The 18635-nt window shown below is 27.2% G+C and overlaps 1 protein-coding gene across 1 annotated transcript; it reads right to left on the bottom strand.

Annotated features, from left to right (window-relative positions):
- Positions 1-2397: 2397 nt before the first annotated feature.
- LOC123226551 (protein EXORDIUM-like 3) lies at positions 2398-3708 on the bottom strand. The gene has a single exon (XM_044651083.1). The coding sequence runs from the start codon at positions 3568-3570 to the stop codon at positions 2548-2550; it is 1023 nt and encodes a 340-aa protein (XP_044507018.1). The 5' UTR covers positions 3571-3708; the 3' UTR covers positions 2398-2547.
- Between the last annotated feature and the right edge of the window lie 14927 nt (positions 3709-18635).

Raw genomic sequence — 18635 nt, 5'->3', positions numbered from 1 at the left:
GCGCCACTGCTTTTTTCCGCCGCTGCCAATCACCTAACGACTTGTAAGGCTCTTGAGTATGACAATTCAACAGTGAGTACCAAAATTCAACCCAAACATATATTTTTAATATATAATTTAGTCATATAAATAATATATTTTTATATAATTAGATAATTTTATAATAAAATATAATCATATATAATCATATGATAATACATCATTTATATATTTAAACTGTATATAAAATATATATATACATAACAATTCTCTAAATATGTATTTGGCCAAATGACTATTTTTCACCTAAGGTTTAATGAAATGATAATCTCTAGTTTTAAGTTTCAAAAAACTAAATTTTCACCCATCATCCACTTTTGTTAGTAAATTACGTTTGTTTTTTTTTTAAATTACTATTTTTTCTTCTATTAAGATTATAAAACTACCATTAATATTTAATATTTAATATTTAATATTAAAATACCAATATATTTTTATTAATTTAAAATTTATTATTGACACCCTTAAAAAAAATCAAAATTCTAACTAATCTTAAAATATTATATGTTGTTTCCTTTTTTAGAGTATAATTGTCATTTTCAAAACTATTAAAGAGCATAATGAAATTTTAAAAATTTCAAAAACACCTCTAAACTTTTTTTCAATTTTCAAAACCATTTAAAACTTTTTATTTAACACTTCTAACATTTTAAAAAATTATAACTCATTTCTAAATATATATAATATTAAACAAAAAATCGCATAGAAAAATTCACTTAAGAAAATAAATGTCCGGGAAAAATCTAATTTTTTAAAACTTAAAAGATAAGAATATATCGTTCCAATAATCCTTGGGTGAGTCATAGTCTTTTGGCTTATATATTTTATAAGTAATGATATGTACACAATTTTATATATAAATAATAATGTATCATTATATAATTGAATAATAAAAAATTAAAAATAAAATAACACTCAATTATATTATAATTTATTATAATTTATATATATATAATTATATATATAAATTATACATATATTTTTATTAATATTTTATTGCATTTTCGCAATGTTATTTCATATTCAAGTGGATTCAAATTTATAACTTGGTTTTCTAGCTAAAGCACCACTGCAGCCTGAATAGGTGAGAGCCAGCTCAACTGGTCAACTAATGCGCTTTATTATTATCATTATTATTTTTTTTGTTTCCGTGAATTGAAAGAATAATATTATATATATTTATTTTGAGTATATAAATAAATATATATTTATATATTTTATTATATGATAAGATATTATTTTATTATTAATTAAAAATCAATTAATTATATAATGATACACATTAAATATATATTTATTTATATACTTAAAATAGATATATATAATTTTATTGAATTATAAATTTAGTGAAAGCCAAACTGAAGATATATATATATATATATATATATATATATATATATATATATATATATATATATATATATATATATCATATTATTTAAAAAGAAAAGGGAAAATAAATAAATAAAAGGCAGAAAGAGTATTTCTCACCCTAGCTTTGTTAAAATGGCAATTTTTCACCCATTAAGTTTTAAAAATTAAAAACTCAACCGTGAAGTGCTTCGCTAATAAAATCAAATATAAGTAGGGACACAATAATCATTGTACTCAGTATTCAATAATACAATTTAAAATTAGTTATAATTAAAAAAGCCTTATTTAAAATTAGTTATAATTTAAAATTAGTATTAAAACGTATTTAATACAACATATTATCTAATATTATAACAACAATAAAAATTAATAATTCCAAATTGATGATATAAATTTGTTTAAATTATGTTAATAAATGTAAAACTGACATATAATCAGTGGAATCGTAGTCCAATATATAACAAAAATATCTTTAAATAAAATAATTAATATTTTTAAATTCTTCTTTAAATTATATTACGTATTTTATATCTTATTATTTAAATATATAAAATTAATATTTTTTCAAATTTTTATTGTTGAATTGATGAATGATTTTTTAGCTGAAATTAATGTAATGTAAAAATAATAAAGTAAAATGGTAAATTAATTTGATAAATTTACCTTAATTGTATTAATTGAATTTTATTTTTGATATAAATATTTATTTTATACATTCAGTTATAAATATGTAATTTAAATATATATTAATTTATAAAAATGTTAATTAAAAAAAGGTAAACCAATAATTTATTTACACTAATAAAAATGAATGATAAATAGATATTTAGATTTTTAAAATTTAATTATATAAATTTGTTAATTGAGCAAACCTTGGGCATGAAATGGTGTTTTTGCCAAATATTTTCTTCAAAATATCTTGAAAATATCTAAACGAAGGTTGTGACCTTAAGGCTTAATAAGGCGGGAAATAACGGCATATAATTTGTATGCAAAAATAAGTATATCAATAATTATTATTACATGTAATTAACAAACTTTAACTACCTTAACTAATTATCCATAAGCATCCATAAACCAAAAACAAAAATCCAAATATCTAAATTACCAGAAACCCCCAGCAAAACCTCGAAATTACTGATCAAGTGCATTAGGTCCAGTACAATAATTTACCACGTTGCTCCAAACCCACTGAAGCAAGTACCTCCGCCTGATTCCATTCATGTTGTACGTGGCACCATCTTCGCCGTCCAATAATTGTCCCGTGTACGACCCACCCCCTCCGGTTCCATAAATACCCTCACACAAATCAGCTATCTCCACCGGAGCAACCGGGTCGGGTCCTGCATACCAAGCGTTGATTAATGGGTTCGTTGCCAGCTCAGCAATCTCGTGACCAATTACGCTTATCATTCCGTCAACTCCTACGTCGCCGTTTGGTGACTTCGCCGGCTTTAATCCGGGGATATAATCCGGTACAGCGAAGGGGTAGGCGCACACCCCTGGGCAAAACTTCGCTGAGTTGCCAACCCATGCGTACGGTAAAGTGTAACCCACAATTGATGGGAAAGTGAAGTAGTGGAACCCACACACTTGCCCGCAGAAATCCTGGACGTACACGTCATCCGATGTGAGCAAAAGGTAGAGCCCGCTCTTGGGATTTATCGGTAACGGATTTGATTTAGCCGTGACGTGGCTTTTAATCACGGACTGAATGGACAAGCGCGTGAGTCTCTTGCCGTGGGAGTAAAAACGATCGTTTTTCTCCCGGCCCAAAAGTACCGTACTGGAAATATTTTTCCCGGTTTGGTCAGTGTAAAGCTGCACCGTCTTCCACCAGCCGGCAACCGATGGATGCTTAGCGTTAACGGCGGAGATTGAGCTGATGAACTCACGGATGATCTTCTTCTGAGTCTTCTGCCACGTGCCGTACCATATAGTGTGTACGGTGATGTTGGCACTAAGGACAGGCCCCATGTGGTATTTCATGTGTACGAACTCGGAAGAGCCCTCGTATTTTTTAGAGTTACCGTAGATGAAATCGGAGGTGTTGTATTTGGTGCTGGGCCACGGGCGCCAGGCGGCGGAGGGAGAGACACTGAGGAGTAGGGTAACTACGGTGACTGTGAGGGTGAGGAGCACCGTAAGCGGTGACATTTTAGTAAAGTGGGTGTGTTTGTTTGAAATGGTAAAGTAAGACCACCAGTGTGGCGATAGGGCAATGAGGCTATATATAGGGAGAGGGAATTAGATTAATAATATTTTGAATTCTTGAAAAAATTAATTAGATTTGAGGAGCATTGATTTGCGGGTAATGGAGGACAGATAGATTTTTAAAGTGAAGAGGCGAAGAGGGGAAGCGGGTGGGGCCTACGAGTCAGAGAGGAAGTCAGGGGCATATCATCATGCTGGCCGTCCTCATCTCATCAAAACTTTCACTTGTTTCTGATGCGCGGGAAAAAGTTGGAAGGGTTAGTTTCGTAATTCAGCCTCCAATTGGTAGCTTAGATAGGTAAAAGTAGGCACCGCACCAATAAGAGCACGCGTTCGAATTTGTTTGCCATAATGATGACGTAGTTTTAGTTTAGTTTAAAATAAAAGAGTAATACTATGTATACTCATTTTGGGTATATAAATATACACACACTCATATGTGTCATTAAATGATTGGTTATTGTTTTATTCTTAATTCAAAATCATCCAATCACATGATGACACATATAAATGTGTATATATTTATATACTCAAAGTGGGTACATATAGTTTTATTGAAAATAAAAATTCGTCGTTTAAAAAAAAAGAAAGTTTCGGAATTTCACTTGTGTCATTGCATGTGCCTTCGTGTATGTACGATCGATTATTGTTTAATTTAAATAAGTTAAATTTAAATTTAAATTTAAGTTTTATGATTTGATTTAAGATTAACATCGAATTCATATTATAACATTAAAGTTGTCTTGTCGATGATTTTTTTCTTTTTTACTAACTTTTTTTCTTCAATAATGTCACTGAACGGCCAATCCAAATAAATTGTGATTGATTGAGTTATTTTTGTTTGGGTTTAACTCGAATCCATGTTTATCTCATTGTCGTAAAAAGTATATTTATTTTATTACCCAAGAGATGAATGTTAGTTATATTAGAACTGTAGTTACTTAGTTTTTTTTTAATATTTTAGATAAATCAAAATTTGATAAGTATGACAGAGACTTAAACTCAAATTTTCTTTTTGAAAATTCTATTACTTCACAAGTTTCGCTAACCCTTACATTCCATTATGTTTTGTTGTCAAATTGTAAACTTAAATATTAATAACACAGCGTTTGATGTAGGCTTTTGAAAGCGGCCACCTTAAGAACATCACCCTCCTTGTCACAATTTCACTACTTCTAATTTCTTTCATCATATCACACTTATGTTGTAATTATACTTGTAACTTTGTCTCTTGTCCTACAAATTAAATATTATAGAGACTTTAAGATGACACTTTTTTTTCATTATACTATTATACTGTCAAATTGTAAACTCAAATCCTAAAAACATAATGGTCGACCTAAACTTTTGGGTATCAGAACGAACAATTTTTAAAATTAAACTTCACTTTTTTTATCAAAATGTTTGTGTTTTTAATTCCTTTCACTAAACAACACTCATAATTTGGTATATTTCTCATTGGTGTAATTTTCAACATTAACTTTATCTATTAAAAGCATGCAAACCCTAAATAAACAAAATAAAAAGGAAAAATTAATGGAATTCAACCTACATTAACCCTTTAATATTCAAGTTTACTTTAAATTTAGGGTTTACTTTTAGAAAGAGACATGACACAAGGAGAAAACATGACATAGATTTATGAAACATAAGTGGACAAGAAGCATATAACTTTTCCCATTAAACATTTATTATTGCAGCCAAAAGACTTGTTCACACCCAAGGTTTGATGTAATCCCAACTCATACCTTCTAATTTTCAAAAACTTAAACTCCTACTTATAAACAAAATTTTGTCAAAATTATCAGTTAAAGTTAAGAACAAAACCATCATTTAATAACAAAATTTAAAAAATTAAATTTTTATCATATTTTCCCTCTCAGTTTGAAAATCTAACAATTTTCTTTCACCAAAAGTTTGAAAAATAGTAATTTCCCCCTGCAAGAGTTAACTCAAAAACCATTCCATTTTTCAGCAACTAAATCCACTATAACAACCTTTTCGAGACTGGTTACCTTTCTCTAACATGCGTTGTCACTCCCAATGATAGAAAGACTAACAAAATCGATTGAATCTCATAGGAAAAAAACGAATATCAGTCGAAGGTCTAAGAATCTCATTTGTCTTCGACCACAATTGGGAGACTTCTCAACCATACCTTGTTCATCGTCGGTTGTCAAAATGAAACAAGTGATGGAGAGGGCAGCAGATCGAATCGACAATAAACTCATCCTTGATTTTTTTGATCTGTTGAGAATCAAACAAAGATGAAGATGTCAATGAACAACAAAGAGAGCACTAGGAGGGAGAGACAGAGCCAATCTTTGTTGAAGCAACAAAGAATAACAGAGATGGAAAACACTAAGGGGGAATAGGTAATTTTTTGAAACTTAAATTTTTGGGAAAAATTGTTATTTTCAAAAACCAAGGGGTGAAAATAAAATAAATTTTATTTTTAATATTATTTATTAAATAATATTTTTACCACCACTATTGATAAAAAAATTTAACCTAATTTGTGTAACGGATAGGTATTTAAATTTTTAAAAGTTGAAAAATATGAGTTCGAGATTACACCTAACCTTGGATGGAAATAAGTCTTTTGGCCTATTATTGCCAATGAAACTTGTTTGATGGGAAAATAAACAAATGATAGCTAGTTAAACAGGAATGTAAACTACTCACATGCCCCTTGGCATATAAATAATGAGCAATCCTATATGCACATATTTTGTTATATAATTTAGATATATAGATATATCATCATATGATTGGGTATTACTTTATTTTTAATTCAAAATCATCTAATCACATAATGTCACTTCATCATGTGATTAACTCTTTGTTATTGTTTATTAATTTTGAATAATATTATGTATACAGAGTTTTGAATATTTAATTAGGTATTTTTATTCAATCAGATAATAACAAATCATCTAAATACTTAATTAAATACTTAAAATTAATCTCAAATTATTGTTTGGTTTAACTCAACCCATAATTTGTCTCATTGGGGATTATTTTTTTTTAAACAAATTTTTGTTTATCTAACGATTCAAACAAGTTAATCTCAAATTAACTGTTTTAGATGTTTGGATTCAACGACTCTAATCCACCCCAAGTATGCTAATCTATATATGAAATGCATTAACTATGAAACATAAATTAGTTTAACCCATTAATTATTTTAATATTTTTATTCTAATAAAATTATAAATGTGAAGCCTAGTATCTTATATTTATTCATTTTGTAATTGACATTGATTTATCATATAAAAAGAAGTCTTCAAAAGGAAGGGAGATGAATCCAACCCTTTCCCTTCTGCCCACAGAAGACAAGCAATTTTCATTAAATTTACAATAATAACCTTATTTCGGCCTTTCCCACATATTCAAATGGATATGGTGACAAAAATGGGCCCCTTTTCTTGTCTTCTTAAAGAAGGGCAATCCTTGAAACTGTGGGCATTGTTGAATTTTCACATTTTCAACCCACTTGGGTTCCTGATTTCATAGTAAGCCAATTGATGGTAATTTTATCTCAATCAATAAAATCCAACCAAATTAGTCCATAATCAATAAAATTATACCAACTAACTTTCAACGCATAAATTAAATATATAAATAATATATTATTATATAATTAAATAATTTTAAATTAAAAATAAAATAATATCTAATTATATAATAATTAATTATTTATATATTCAAATTATATATTAAAAGCATGTATATATAATATTATTTTATATTTATCTAATTTTAAGTATCTAAACAATATTATGTATATATATTTTTGATATATAATTTACATACATAGATAATATATTATCATATAATTAAATATTATTTTATTTTTAATCTAAAATTATTTAATCACATAATATATATATATATATATATATATATATAAATTTCGATCACTAAATGAGTTTTTAAGAAGAGTATTATAATGTAAAAAATAATTAGAATAATATTTCAGATAAATTTCTTTTAAAATAACTAAAATAAAATAAATGATGGAGTTGGTAGGACAGCATCATTGCGGGAGAGCCAAGTTGGGAGGGAGGTACAGCCGCATGAGAGTGACCGGTCTGGGTATTTCGGTGCTCCAAATCACGGAGTAAATTGCGCGGCTCCTAATCATGGACAGATAGATCAAACGGCCAGTAATAATTCTACAGCTCAGCTTGAAAACGACTCCAGTGGACTCCACCACCTCAATCATCATTTGATATGAACAACCTAAACTTTGATCGTGGCCCCCACCGTTGAATGTGAGGTCACTTTTCTTCTTTTTGTTCGATTCTAAAGAAGAAATTGTACAACACGCGCGTGCATCTACTGACATGCGTGCCTTGTTGTCTCACGCGCGTATGAATTATTTGGTGAAAGTGAAACATTGCCGCAAGAACATTTGCGGAGTTTATAGGACACGTAAGCTCAGTTGATGAATAGCGTACTCTCGGGATTGGCGCGTATTAACATTTAGTGTTCAGTCATAGGAGGTTAGTTGAAGTTTGGGACCTACATGTTCTTGCTTCCTGGGGAAATTTTAAATTTAAGTTATTTCTAAAAATTATATTTTTTATTTTTCCCTGGTAAATTTGTCCTTTTTCTCTATACCATAGATTTGAAAATAGGATCAAAATGACCGGTGCAATCGGTTGAATTGAAATTTATTAACTAAAACAGTTTTAATTTATTTAAAAATCATTTTAAAAATTAAATTATTTTAAATTAGAATAAATTGTTTGAACCGTATAATTAAATTGGTAAACAACCAAATTTAACTCAGTCAACATAAAAAAAATTAAAATAATTTGTAAAAAATTATTATTAATTGAACCCAAGATTTTATCTAACAATTTAAACATTTATAACACCAAACTAAATTTATTTTAATATTAAAATATTTCAGATCATATATTTAATGATAAATTAAATAAAATTATTTTAAATATTATTTTTATCTAGTTAATTGGTCTAATCACTTATCAATTGGTCTGACCACCAGTTAGACTAAACTGCCCCCTCTACTAGATCAATCTCTGATCTAAATCCTCAAACATATCTCTATACTATATTAAATGTCATTTTTCACCCAAACGTATTTTTCATTTTTTTCCTGCTAAATTCGTTTTTTCACTCTATAATCTATACTATTTTAAATGTTATTTTTATTTATTTATTTTTAACCAGAAATGTTCATATTAATTGAACAAGTAAATCTGAAACACAGTAATTGAACATATAATTACTGTATCAGATAAGTTAAAGTTTTACAAATATAACAAAAGTTCAAACTCATACATTTTTTTCTAAAAGTTTCAATATTTTATCGGTTTTATTAACTTTTGGGAGTATAAATGTCAATTTTCACAAAAACATATTTAACAAAATTTTCATTTTATATAAATCCACTTTTTAAAATATTTTTGAAAAATCCAAAATGAGGACACCCATCTTTCCTAACTTAACAAGCAATATTTAAGAGATTTTGTATTCTACCTTTCTTTTTTCTAAGAAGGAAAAGGTTAAAAAGGACACTCTCAATTTCGTAAATATGTTAAAACAAAATTAGGAAAAAGACAATAAAAATGAAAACTTGTAGGAAAGGAAATAGGTTACTTAGAAAGCGTAATGAGAAATGAATGGTGTGTTGTGGAGGGTCCAAGAGAGACTAAAAGTGAAGTTATTGGAAGGCAACAAAATTTCCACATTCATTAACTGTAGTTACCTTATGCCCACTGGATTCGTGTTCATAAACCACACTCATTCGAGAGAACGGGCAACAACTTTGTGGGCTTCAATAGTCTCGCAACAAAGTAAGGCATACGAGGAACACGTAGCGTGTCTGACGTCCACCGCACACCCTATAGAGGGCATCAGGCGGAGAGAGGCAACGGTATAATTGAATTTCATCTCATCGGTAAGCAACACGTGAGACCAAGAGCACCCACGAGGCATGATTTGCACTCGGGGAAAAACACTAAAGACGATGAACAGTCGACAATTCGATGCACGAGCACAAAATTAAGTACAAAGATAATATATTATTACTTTTAAATGATAGTTCGAGTATCCAAAAATGAGACCTTATATATAAAAAAATATGAGTTCAAATTTTCTCTAATAATATATTAAAATTAAACTTTTAACTTACTTGATTTATTGGTTATAAGGTTAGTCACTAAATCGAAAATTTATCTCACTCGATATAATTAATTTAATCCCGAAAATAGTGATTTGTCTTAAATAAAGTTTTTAGTAATAAAAAAAAGTGTTATTATGAAATTAATTGTTATTTTATTATTAATAAAAAAATTATTAATCATATTATAATAATACTTCAAATTAATTATACATAACTTAATCATCAAGGGATGGGAAATCTTGTTTCTATGCCATGTAAATAAAAAATAAATAAAAAGCAAATGATAGTTTTCCATCTACGCTTGAGTGGAAAAATGACTTTGGACCCCTCTAAATTCTTAATTAATCACTTTTCATCCTACACTGACTCTATTTATACTAAAAGGTCTTTGTATAATATAAAGTAGACATATTATTATCTTACCCTTAATTATTTTTCTTATGCAAATTATCAAACTACTCATGAAAACGATCATTGATAATTTGATTTGAATTGCACGAGCCGAGGTGCAATCTTATCAAATTTGATTAGATCACGCCTTTCTGGATGCGATCTAAACTAAATCACAAAACCACATGTCTATGATAATAATTTGGCCTAAATTGCACATCTCCATATCAATTTCAGCTACCAAAATTGTAGGTTTGCATGATTCTAGTAATTGAATCAACCTTTTCTGAATACGATTTTACGTTATCATATCTTGCTTAATGTGATTTTAGTCCAAATGATATCTTTCTAAGTGTAATTTGATGTTGACTTATTTTTTCGATTTTTCAATATTGTGGACACTTGAAATGACTTTTATGATTATCTACTTATTATTGGACCCAAATCAAGCTGGCTCAGATTTGAAAGTTTATTTAATTCGATTCAAATTTATTTAGTCCAATTTTGAATTGAAAAGTTTGACTTATTTTGAAATCCAACCAAACTTGATCGAGAGAGTTCAATTCGATTTAACTCACAAACTAGATAAATAGCTTGATTCGGTTCTAACTTGAGTTGTGACTCAATTCAAATTATATTAAGTAATTATTAAACGATATCATTTTATTAATGAGTCACTGGTTCAAACTATAAATCTGAACCATACATTTGAATCATAAATTTGAACAGGCAGGAATGCAAAATAGTAATTTCGACAAAAATAAATAAATAAAGTACTGAAACATGGCAGGTCATCGAGATAACTAAAGAGAAAGAAGTCTTCTTGTTAGGTTAGAAAATATATAAAGTACTAATCTACGACTGTGAGGGTGGGTAAACAGAGCATTGAGAGGACCTGACAGCAGGATATTATAATTGTATTCAGCCACTATTGCCGATGAATCTTTGAAAAAATTTTCCAATGTGAACATCCACACTTGAATGAGCTTTGCTTTTCGATGACTTTAATGGTCAGATATTGGTAGCTTTTTGCTGTACTTTATTGGAAAATTATATTAATCTTAAGGCCAAATACTATTTCCCACCCAAGTTTTGATTTAATTTCAAAAATATAATTATAATAGATAAAAACTTTAAATATTCACTCATAAACTAATTATTGTTAAATTTTTTAATTAGAAATATGAATAAAATTATCATTTTATTTATAAGTCTTAAAACTTTAAATATTTAAGTCATTTCCCCCTTGATTTAAAAACTAATACTTCACCTCATTATCAAAGTTTGATAAATTTAGTTTTCACCTTTAGGGTTTGTTTCCCTTCTCCGACCACCACCATTCTAACCAATGGCCGATGATTTTCACCTATCTTCTAAATCTGACCACCCACCAACATAAAGGATTAAAAAAACATTGTCTTTTATTGTCAAAAAGATGTGACAAAGGACGACTCACGTCTTAACGACGAAAAAGAACAAACAAAGGTTGTTCTTTGTCGGAGAAGATCTTTGGTTGGATTTGAGAAGCTTGTTGGCTGGAGATAAAACTTAGAAATGGGGGGAGGGGGGGTAAATTTTTTAAAATTTAATCATAAAAGAAAATTATTAATTTTCTAACAAAAAAAATGATATATATTTTTTAAGTTTGATGGTTTAAGAATAAAATGACAACTTTATTTATATCATTAACTAAAAATTTTAATAATAATTAATTTATGAGTAAATATTTAAATTTTTTATTAATACTTTTCAACTTAGGGGGAGGAGTTGTCCTTTGGCCTAATCTTGATGATGCGACGTTTAATATATTTTTGTATTGCCAATTAAATATCTTCTTCTGCAATTCTTTTTAAAGTCTAAAGTTACTGCCTTAGAATATGAAAGCCACGAAAAAACAAGTCACTTTTGGCCCACAACTCTCTGAGGGTAGACCTATAAGTAAAATTTAGGAGTCAAGATTAAATAAATAATAAAATTTAAAAGGGTATATAATTTACATATATAAAATTAAATTTTTTTCAAAATTAATGGGTTTATCATATTATACATATAGTATAGTAAAATTTTTTTAAAGTTAAAAAAAAAAAAGTAAATTGACCCATTAACCCCACTTAGGTTCGCCCTTGATTCTATTGGACTCGAAAAATATATGTAAACACTTAGAGTATGTTTGGTCAGGACTTCTTTTATTATTAAAAGTGAGAGGTTCTCTTGAAGATTATTAGATATAAATTATTACTATATTTGATAAAATTTGATAAAAATTAGTAGGTATAAATTATTATTGTGTTTAGTTGGAGATAATAAAATAATATTAAGGAATTATTTTATTTAAATGTTCTTAGATATAATTATTTTAAAATATTATTTATTATATTAATTGAAAATAAAAGTATTTTTGTTCTAAAACATTTATAAGTAAGGATTTAATTATAATAAAATCAAGAGTGTTTTGATAGTCGTTTAATATTTAAAGTGAATTTCATATATTATCTGTCATATTACCATTAATAATAGAAAATTATCAGAATTTTTTATTATTGATAAATCAAATAAAATAATGTTAATAATAAAAGATATATTATCAAGGTAATTATTGTTTATTGAGATCGAAACGCCCATGGGATATTGTTTAAGTTGCTTTTGTTTTCTTCACTCAACCAAGGCCAAGCCAATGTGTATTTTAGCGAAAGGATTGAAATCTTCTGGCCACAAAATAATAGACTTTTGGGAGTGAAAATGACATAGATGCTGACCTTTAGCCTTGAAGAAAATTAAAACCAGACAACATTATTAGTGAAAAAGCTTTGCTCTCGTTCAAAGGGAAAGCAACAGTATATCGATCTGTGAATGTGGCTTCATCATCCATGGTGGTTGAAATTTCTTAATATGACCATGAATGGTTAAGGTGCACACATTGAATGTAGTGTGTTGAGAGACTCATGTGCAAGGAATACGGGGGTTTTGTTGTTATTATTATTGGTATCGAAGAATCCTTATTTGAGTCAAACTAATATTTTAAAATTGAATTGATCGACCTAAACAAATTAAACTCCTACCCAAAATTTTTACACTTTATTATTATTATATTTTAGTAACAAAAAAATCTAAAAATTTGATTTTAATATGTTATCAGTGGGTTTTAAATTTATGTTCGAATGTTTGACACTCTCCATTTTTCTCACTCAAACTATCTCTTGGGGGCAATTGGGTGATTTTTTTTTTTTTTACATCAAAATCTTATTTGAGTTAGACTCTTTTTTTGAGATTGAACTGACTATAAAAAACAAATAAAACCTTGGATCCAATGGCCGACTATACGACTCTACATTGCTCAAGTCAAAAGCAATTGGATGGCTTCATTGTGATGATTTTAGGGCACTCTTTTGAAAGGTAAATTCAATTATGGGCCACAAAAAGGAAAGCACTCACCAACGTAATTAAATGCTTGGTTTTCTTGCTTTAAGTTGTAGACAAAGTGTAAAAGCTCAATTAATCTCTTTCAAATTTCTGGGGATTTGTTAAAGAGGAATCATAGATTGAACTGGGATAATTATAATTATAATTTGGAGTGAAAAAAACAGTGATTTCTATGGAGAATCATGTTGAGAAAAGGGAAAAATTGTGGTCCTCTCTATGATTGAAGAAAAGTCTATTGACAAAATGGTGGGTAGTTGTTTGTTTCTCGGGATTATACCACTGAATGAATGACCCAAAATGAACCGAAAGAAGCCATAAAATCAATATATATAAATGGATAAACACATATTAACATGTATTTTTAAAATGAGATTTAATCAATTAGTTTGATTAGTTAAATTTTGAATTATTTTATAACCCAATTTAATTTTATAATTTGATTTTATTTATATATAAATATTAACTAATTTAAAATAAGATCAAATTAGATAAATCTATTAAATTAGAAAAATTATTTAAAACCAATAAAATTAAGTCTAAATAATTCTAAACAATTTTTATCTTATTAAAATTTAAAAAGATTATAATTTATTAAATTTTATTTTATTTAATGATAAAAATTAGTATTTTTATTTATATCACAAAGTATTACCTATTTAATTAATATATTTAAAATATATAATAAATATATAATAATTTAAAAATAAATTAAATATATAATATGAAATTTAAAAACATTAATATTAATCTTATCAATCTAATCTAATAATGTTATAAGATGGAAATCCCAAAAAAAAATAAAAATGCAGTGATTGGAAATGATGTTGGGCTAAACTGTCTTTTCACAACTAAATAGACCTTCACTCATGAAAAACAAAAACAAAAGCTTGGCACCATGTTGTAGTTGTTGGGCTACAAACAAATATCTTAAAATATCATAACAAAATTTTTGTTTGTTTGTTTTGATTAGGGGTTTTGAGTGTTAAACTTTACTTTCACTGATTAACATTGTCTTATTAACAATAATGTAGGTTTATGGGTCCACCGTGGATACGAACGGTTCGAGTTTAAATGTTATTTAACTTAAGTTCGATTGAAATAAAAAATAATTTAATATAAATTTAAATTGAATTTATTGAGTTAAATTTAAAAAAACTCGAGTTTAATACTAACTTTATAACTCAAATCTATAATTTAGATTCATAATGAATTGACTCTTCCGACTTAAAATTAGTTTAAATTCAAATTAAATAAATTTAAATTAAATCAAATTAAACCGAGCAAATTCTAAAACTGAACTAACTCAGCTCAAATCCAACTTTGTCTATGTTTGATTTATCTTCTTGTTATGGTTGAATAATTATCAATTTTTAATTAAAAATACAAGTTATGATGAATACGTCTGCACAAGTTTTCTGATTAATTGAATTAAATAAACTCCGCCCTGATTTTATTAATAGACCTTCGGGATTTGCAGAGTAATTCAATAAAATTATATATATAATTTTTATATATAAATAATCATATATTATTTTACAATTAAAAATTAATTTATATTTAATTTTTAATTATTAAATTATATAATAATATATTATTATTTATGTATAAAATTATATACAAAAATTATACACATAATAGTATTTTTGTAAAATAATCTCTATACAGTAATACTATATATTCTATTTTAGATTCAAAAATACATACACATTTATATATATTATCATATAATTAAATATTATTTTATTTTTAATTTAAAATCAACCAATTATATAATAACATAAATGAAATATCTATCCGAAATAGTGGCACGTAGTTTTGTCAAATCTCTGTAATGGTTACATGTAGATTCAATATTTCATACCCATAAATCCATGCATTAATTCAGGTGAAGCCGGTTCTTTTCAAAGCTTCAATCATGGATAATGTAACTGTGGGAGGCGCCCTCATGGTTTTGGAATTTTTTGTATAAACAGTATTATATGTATATATTTTTTTTATAAAAAAATTTATATAAATAATAGATATATAAATAACATATTGTTATATGATTAGTTACTATTTTATTTTTTATTTAAAATTATTTATCTACATAATAATACATTATTTATATATCTAAATTGTATATAAAAAATATGTATAAGTAATTTTATTATTTTTGTAGAGGGAGAAATCACCTTAACATTATCAAAATGACAACTTCCCAATTTTTTAAGTTAAAAAATAATATGCTCTACGTTCGGTTAAAAAATCAAATGTTAATCGTAACGGTTAAAAGATATTTTTGTTAACCAATAAAATATATAAATATTATAAGATTGTATCATTTGCATCTATACAAGTATAGACAAATTAATTTTTTCTCACCAATTTTAAAATTTATCACTTAAACTTCTATATTCAATTACTAAAAAACCCCTAATGCTAATTCCAATCAATCCCAAATTTGTAATTACATAAATTATAATTAAAATTAGAGTTAAAATCACTCCTAAATGATGAAATTCTATCAAAATTGTATTAAAATAGTGTAACCCTATTGGAATCGCACTATATCAATGCGATTTTGCCTAGGATTGCACCATTTCAATATAATTATATTATCATCATTGACTACCATTTTATTTTTTAAAATTTAATTTTCTTTAAAAAATATGGAAGGAAATATATTTAATAAAAATTGAAAAAAATTTATTTATCTTTAATAAATTCTAAAAATTGTAAAAAATATTTTTTTGTTGATAAAAATTATATCAATGTGAATTCTATGCTTGGAGCCACATATTATAATGGGCTTCTTAGTGGAATACTTGTTTGTTATGGGCTCATTGCTTGGTGTTCTGATTTGGACATAACTTATGGATCAGCCTAATGAGCCCAATTATAACCTTGTGTATATTCAAGAATTTCCAGGTTATATTAAAATTTGATGGTTGAATATAAAACTTTTAACTATAAAACTATATGCACACAGTTTTAAATATCTAATTAAGTATTCAAATTATATATTATTATATAATTAAATAATTTTAAATTAAAGATAAAATAATACTTAGCATGATGATACATTATCTGAATATTCAATTGGGTAGTACTAACTGAGTCCACCTAGCTAGACATATCAAAAGAGATGAATCGACCTGTGACATGACCCAAATCTCTTTTTTTGACATGATTTACAGTCCAATTGTTAAAAATAATAAAATATATATAATTTGACGATTTGGTTTATAAAACCACGCAACCCACTTCCCTCGTGAAGGCACGACCCAAGGCCTCTGGTTGTGCTACGGGCCTAACCATGTTTGCAATCTAATCCAACCCACAAGGCTTGTTAATTAGTGACTCTTGACAAGACACAACTCATATGCACGATAAACTATACTATAATCGATCTGATATGAATTACTGTCATGCATACACATAGCATTGATCGATCTTTAAATGTATTGAAAGTTGTGGGAAGATGGAGCTTCAATCTTCGGATTTCAATGTGATAGACAAAGAATGCTTGCTCTCTTCTCAATATATTTTGGGGCATAAACCAATGATAAAAATATTGAATAAACAAATTGCAAGTTGATCATCACATTCACATTGCCTAGGAACCAGTTTACAGAGATTTATTAATAATAAAATCTTAATTAATTATTATGAAATTGACAAAATTCTTCAAATTTTACTTCTAATCAAAAGGATCAAGCATCTGTTGATGCGGACAATTGCACCAATATGATGATGTAATTATCTAAATATATTTATATGAGAATGATGAAATTGTAATAAGAACATGTGCATGACAAACATAGAACAATAAAATTGAATGTTCGGAATTTTTTTAAGTGGTTCAATTGTTTGAACAAAACTTACATCCACTATTATCTAAAGTCCACCTATTTTTTCAATACTCTTGTTAGTAGAGCAATCCTTAATTTATAGAGTAAGAAGGGAAGATCAGGAAGAACATTACTGTAAGGCCAAAGGACTTATTCCCACCCAACCCAAAGTTTACTTTTTTGCCCAATTTTTCATCATTTATCTTTTAAAAACCCAAAAAACTCATCCATGAACTATTAAATTTAACAAGTTTGTTAGTTCTGAAGATAAATTTGTTATCTAATTAGTGATATTAAAAAACAAATTTCTCTCATTACTTCTCAAATTTTAAAAACTAACAATTTTCTGTCAAGTTTAAGTTTTGAAAAGTTATATTTTCCTTTTAGGGTTTATGATTTTTTTTTTCCTTGCTTTTTTTGGGCCACTAGAATGATCTCTGACCGCTTCTTTAGGCTAATCTTTCTTCCCCACCTCTCTTCACTCTTGATTCGATATCGATTTTGTCCATCGTCCATAGATCGGCCAAACCTCTCTTCATCCACAAATGGTCATCTATAGATGATGAGGATGATTCATCTAGAACAATCATCATCCAGATCGATAACGTCTCTTCATCCACGAATAGTAGTCTATAGACAATTTGTCATCTATAATTGAGATTTATAGATGTCTTAATTTCTTTCAAACATGCAACATTCCAAAACAAAATTCTTCAAATTTACTTCTAATCAAAAGGATTAGGCATTTGTTGATGTGGGAAATTGCATCAATGTGATGATGCAGTTATTGGAAAATATTTATATGAGATGAATGTTAATTTACTCTTTATTTTATTACCTTAAATCTTTAATTATAAAAGAAAAAATCTCATTTAAAAAAATTAAAATTTTATCTTAATTTTGAAAATAGATAATTTTCCTTTTGACCTCATATTTTTTAGTTTTAAAAAATTACTTTTTACCGCTTAACTCTAAGATTTTATATTTTTTAAGTTTCTCTTTTACAAGCACATCAAACAAAACTTACGGTTTATCTTATTCGGTGTAGTTGATTCGATTTCAATAAACAATTCGATTTGAATAAAATTCTTCGCTACAAAAAAAAAACATTGAAAAAATAACTAAAATGACATTTTTATGTTAACCTAGTAATTAAATGTAGATAACTAATACAACAATACTTTGTTTTTGATTGCATTCAATCCCAG

The sequence above is a fragment of the Mangifera indica genome, chromosome 9, assembly GCF_011075055.1.
Source record: "Mangifera indica cultivar Alphonso chromosome 9, CATAS_Mindica_2.1, whole genome shotgun sequence".
Taxonomy (NCBI): domain Eukaryota; kingdom Viridiplantae; phylum Streptophyta; class Magnoliopsida; order Sapindales; family Anacardiaceae; genus Mangifera; species Mangifera indica.
Note: the sequence above shows the minus strand (reverse complement) of the source record. Positions and strands in the feature narration are given on the sequence as shown.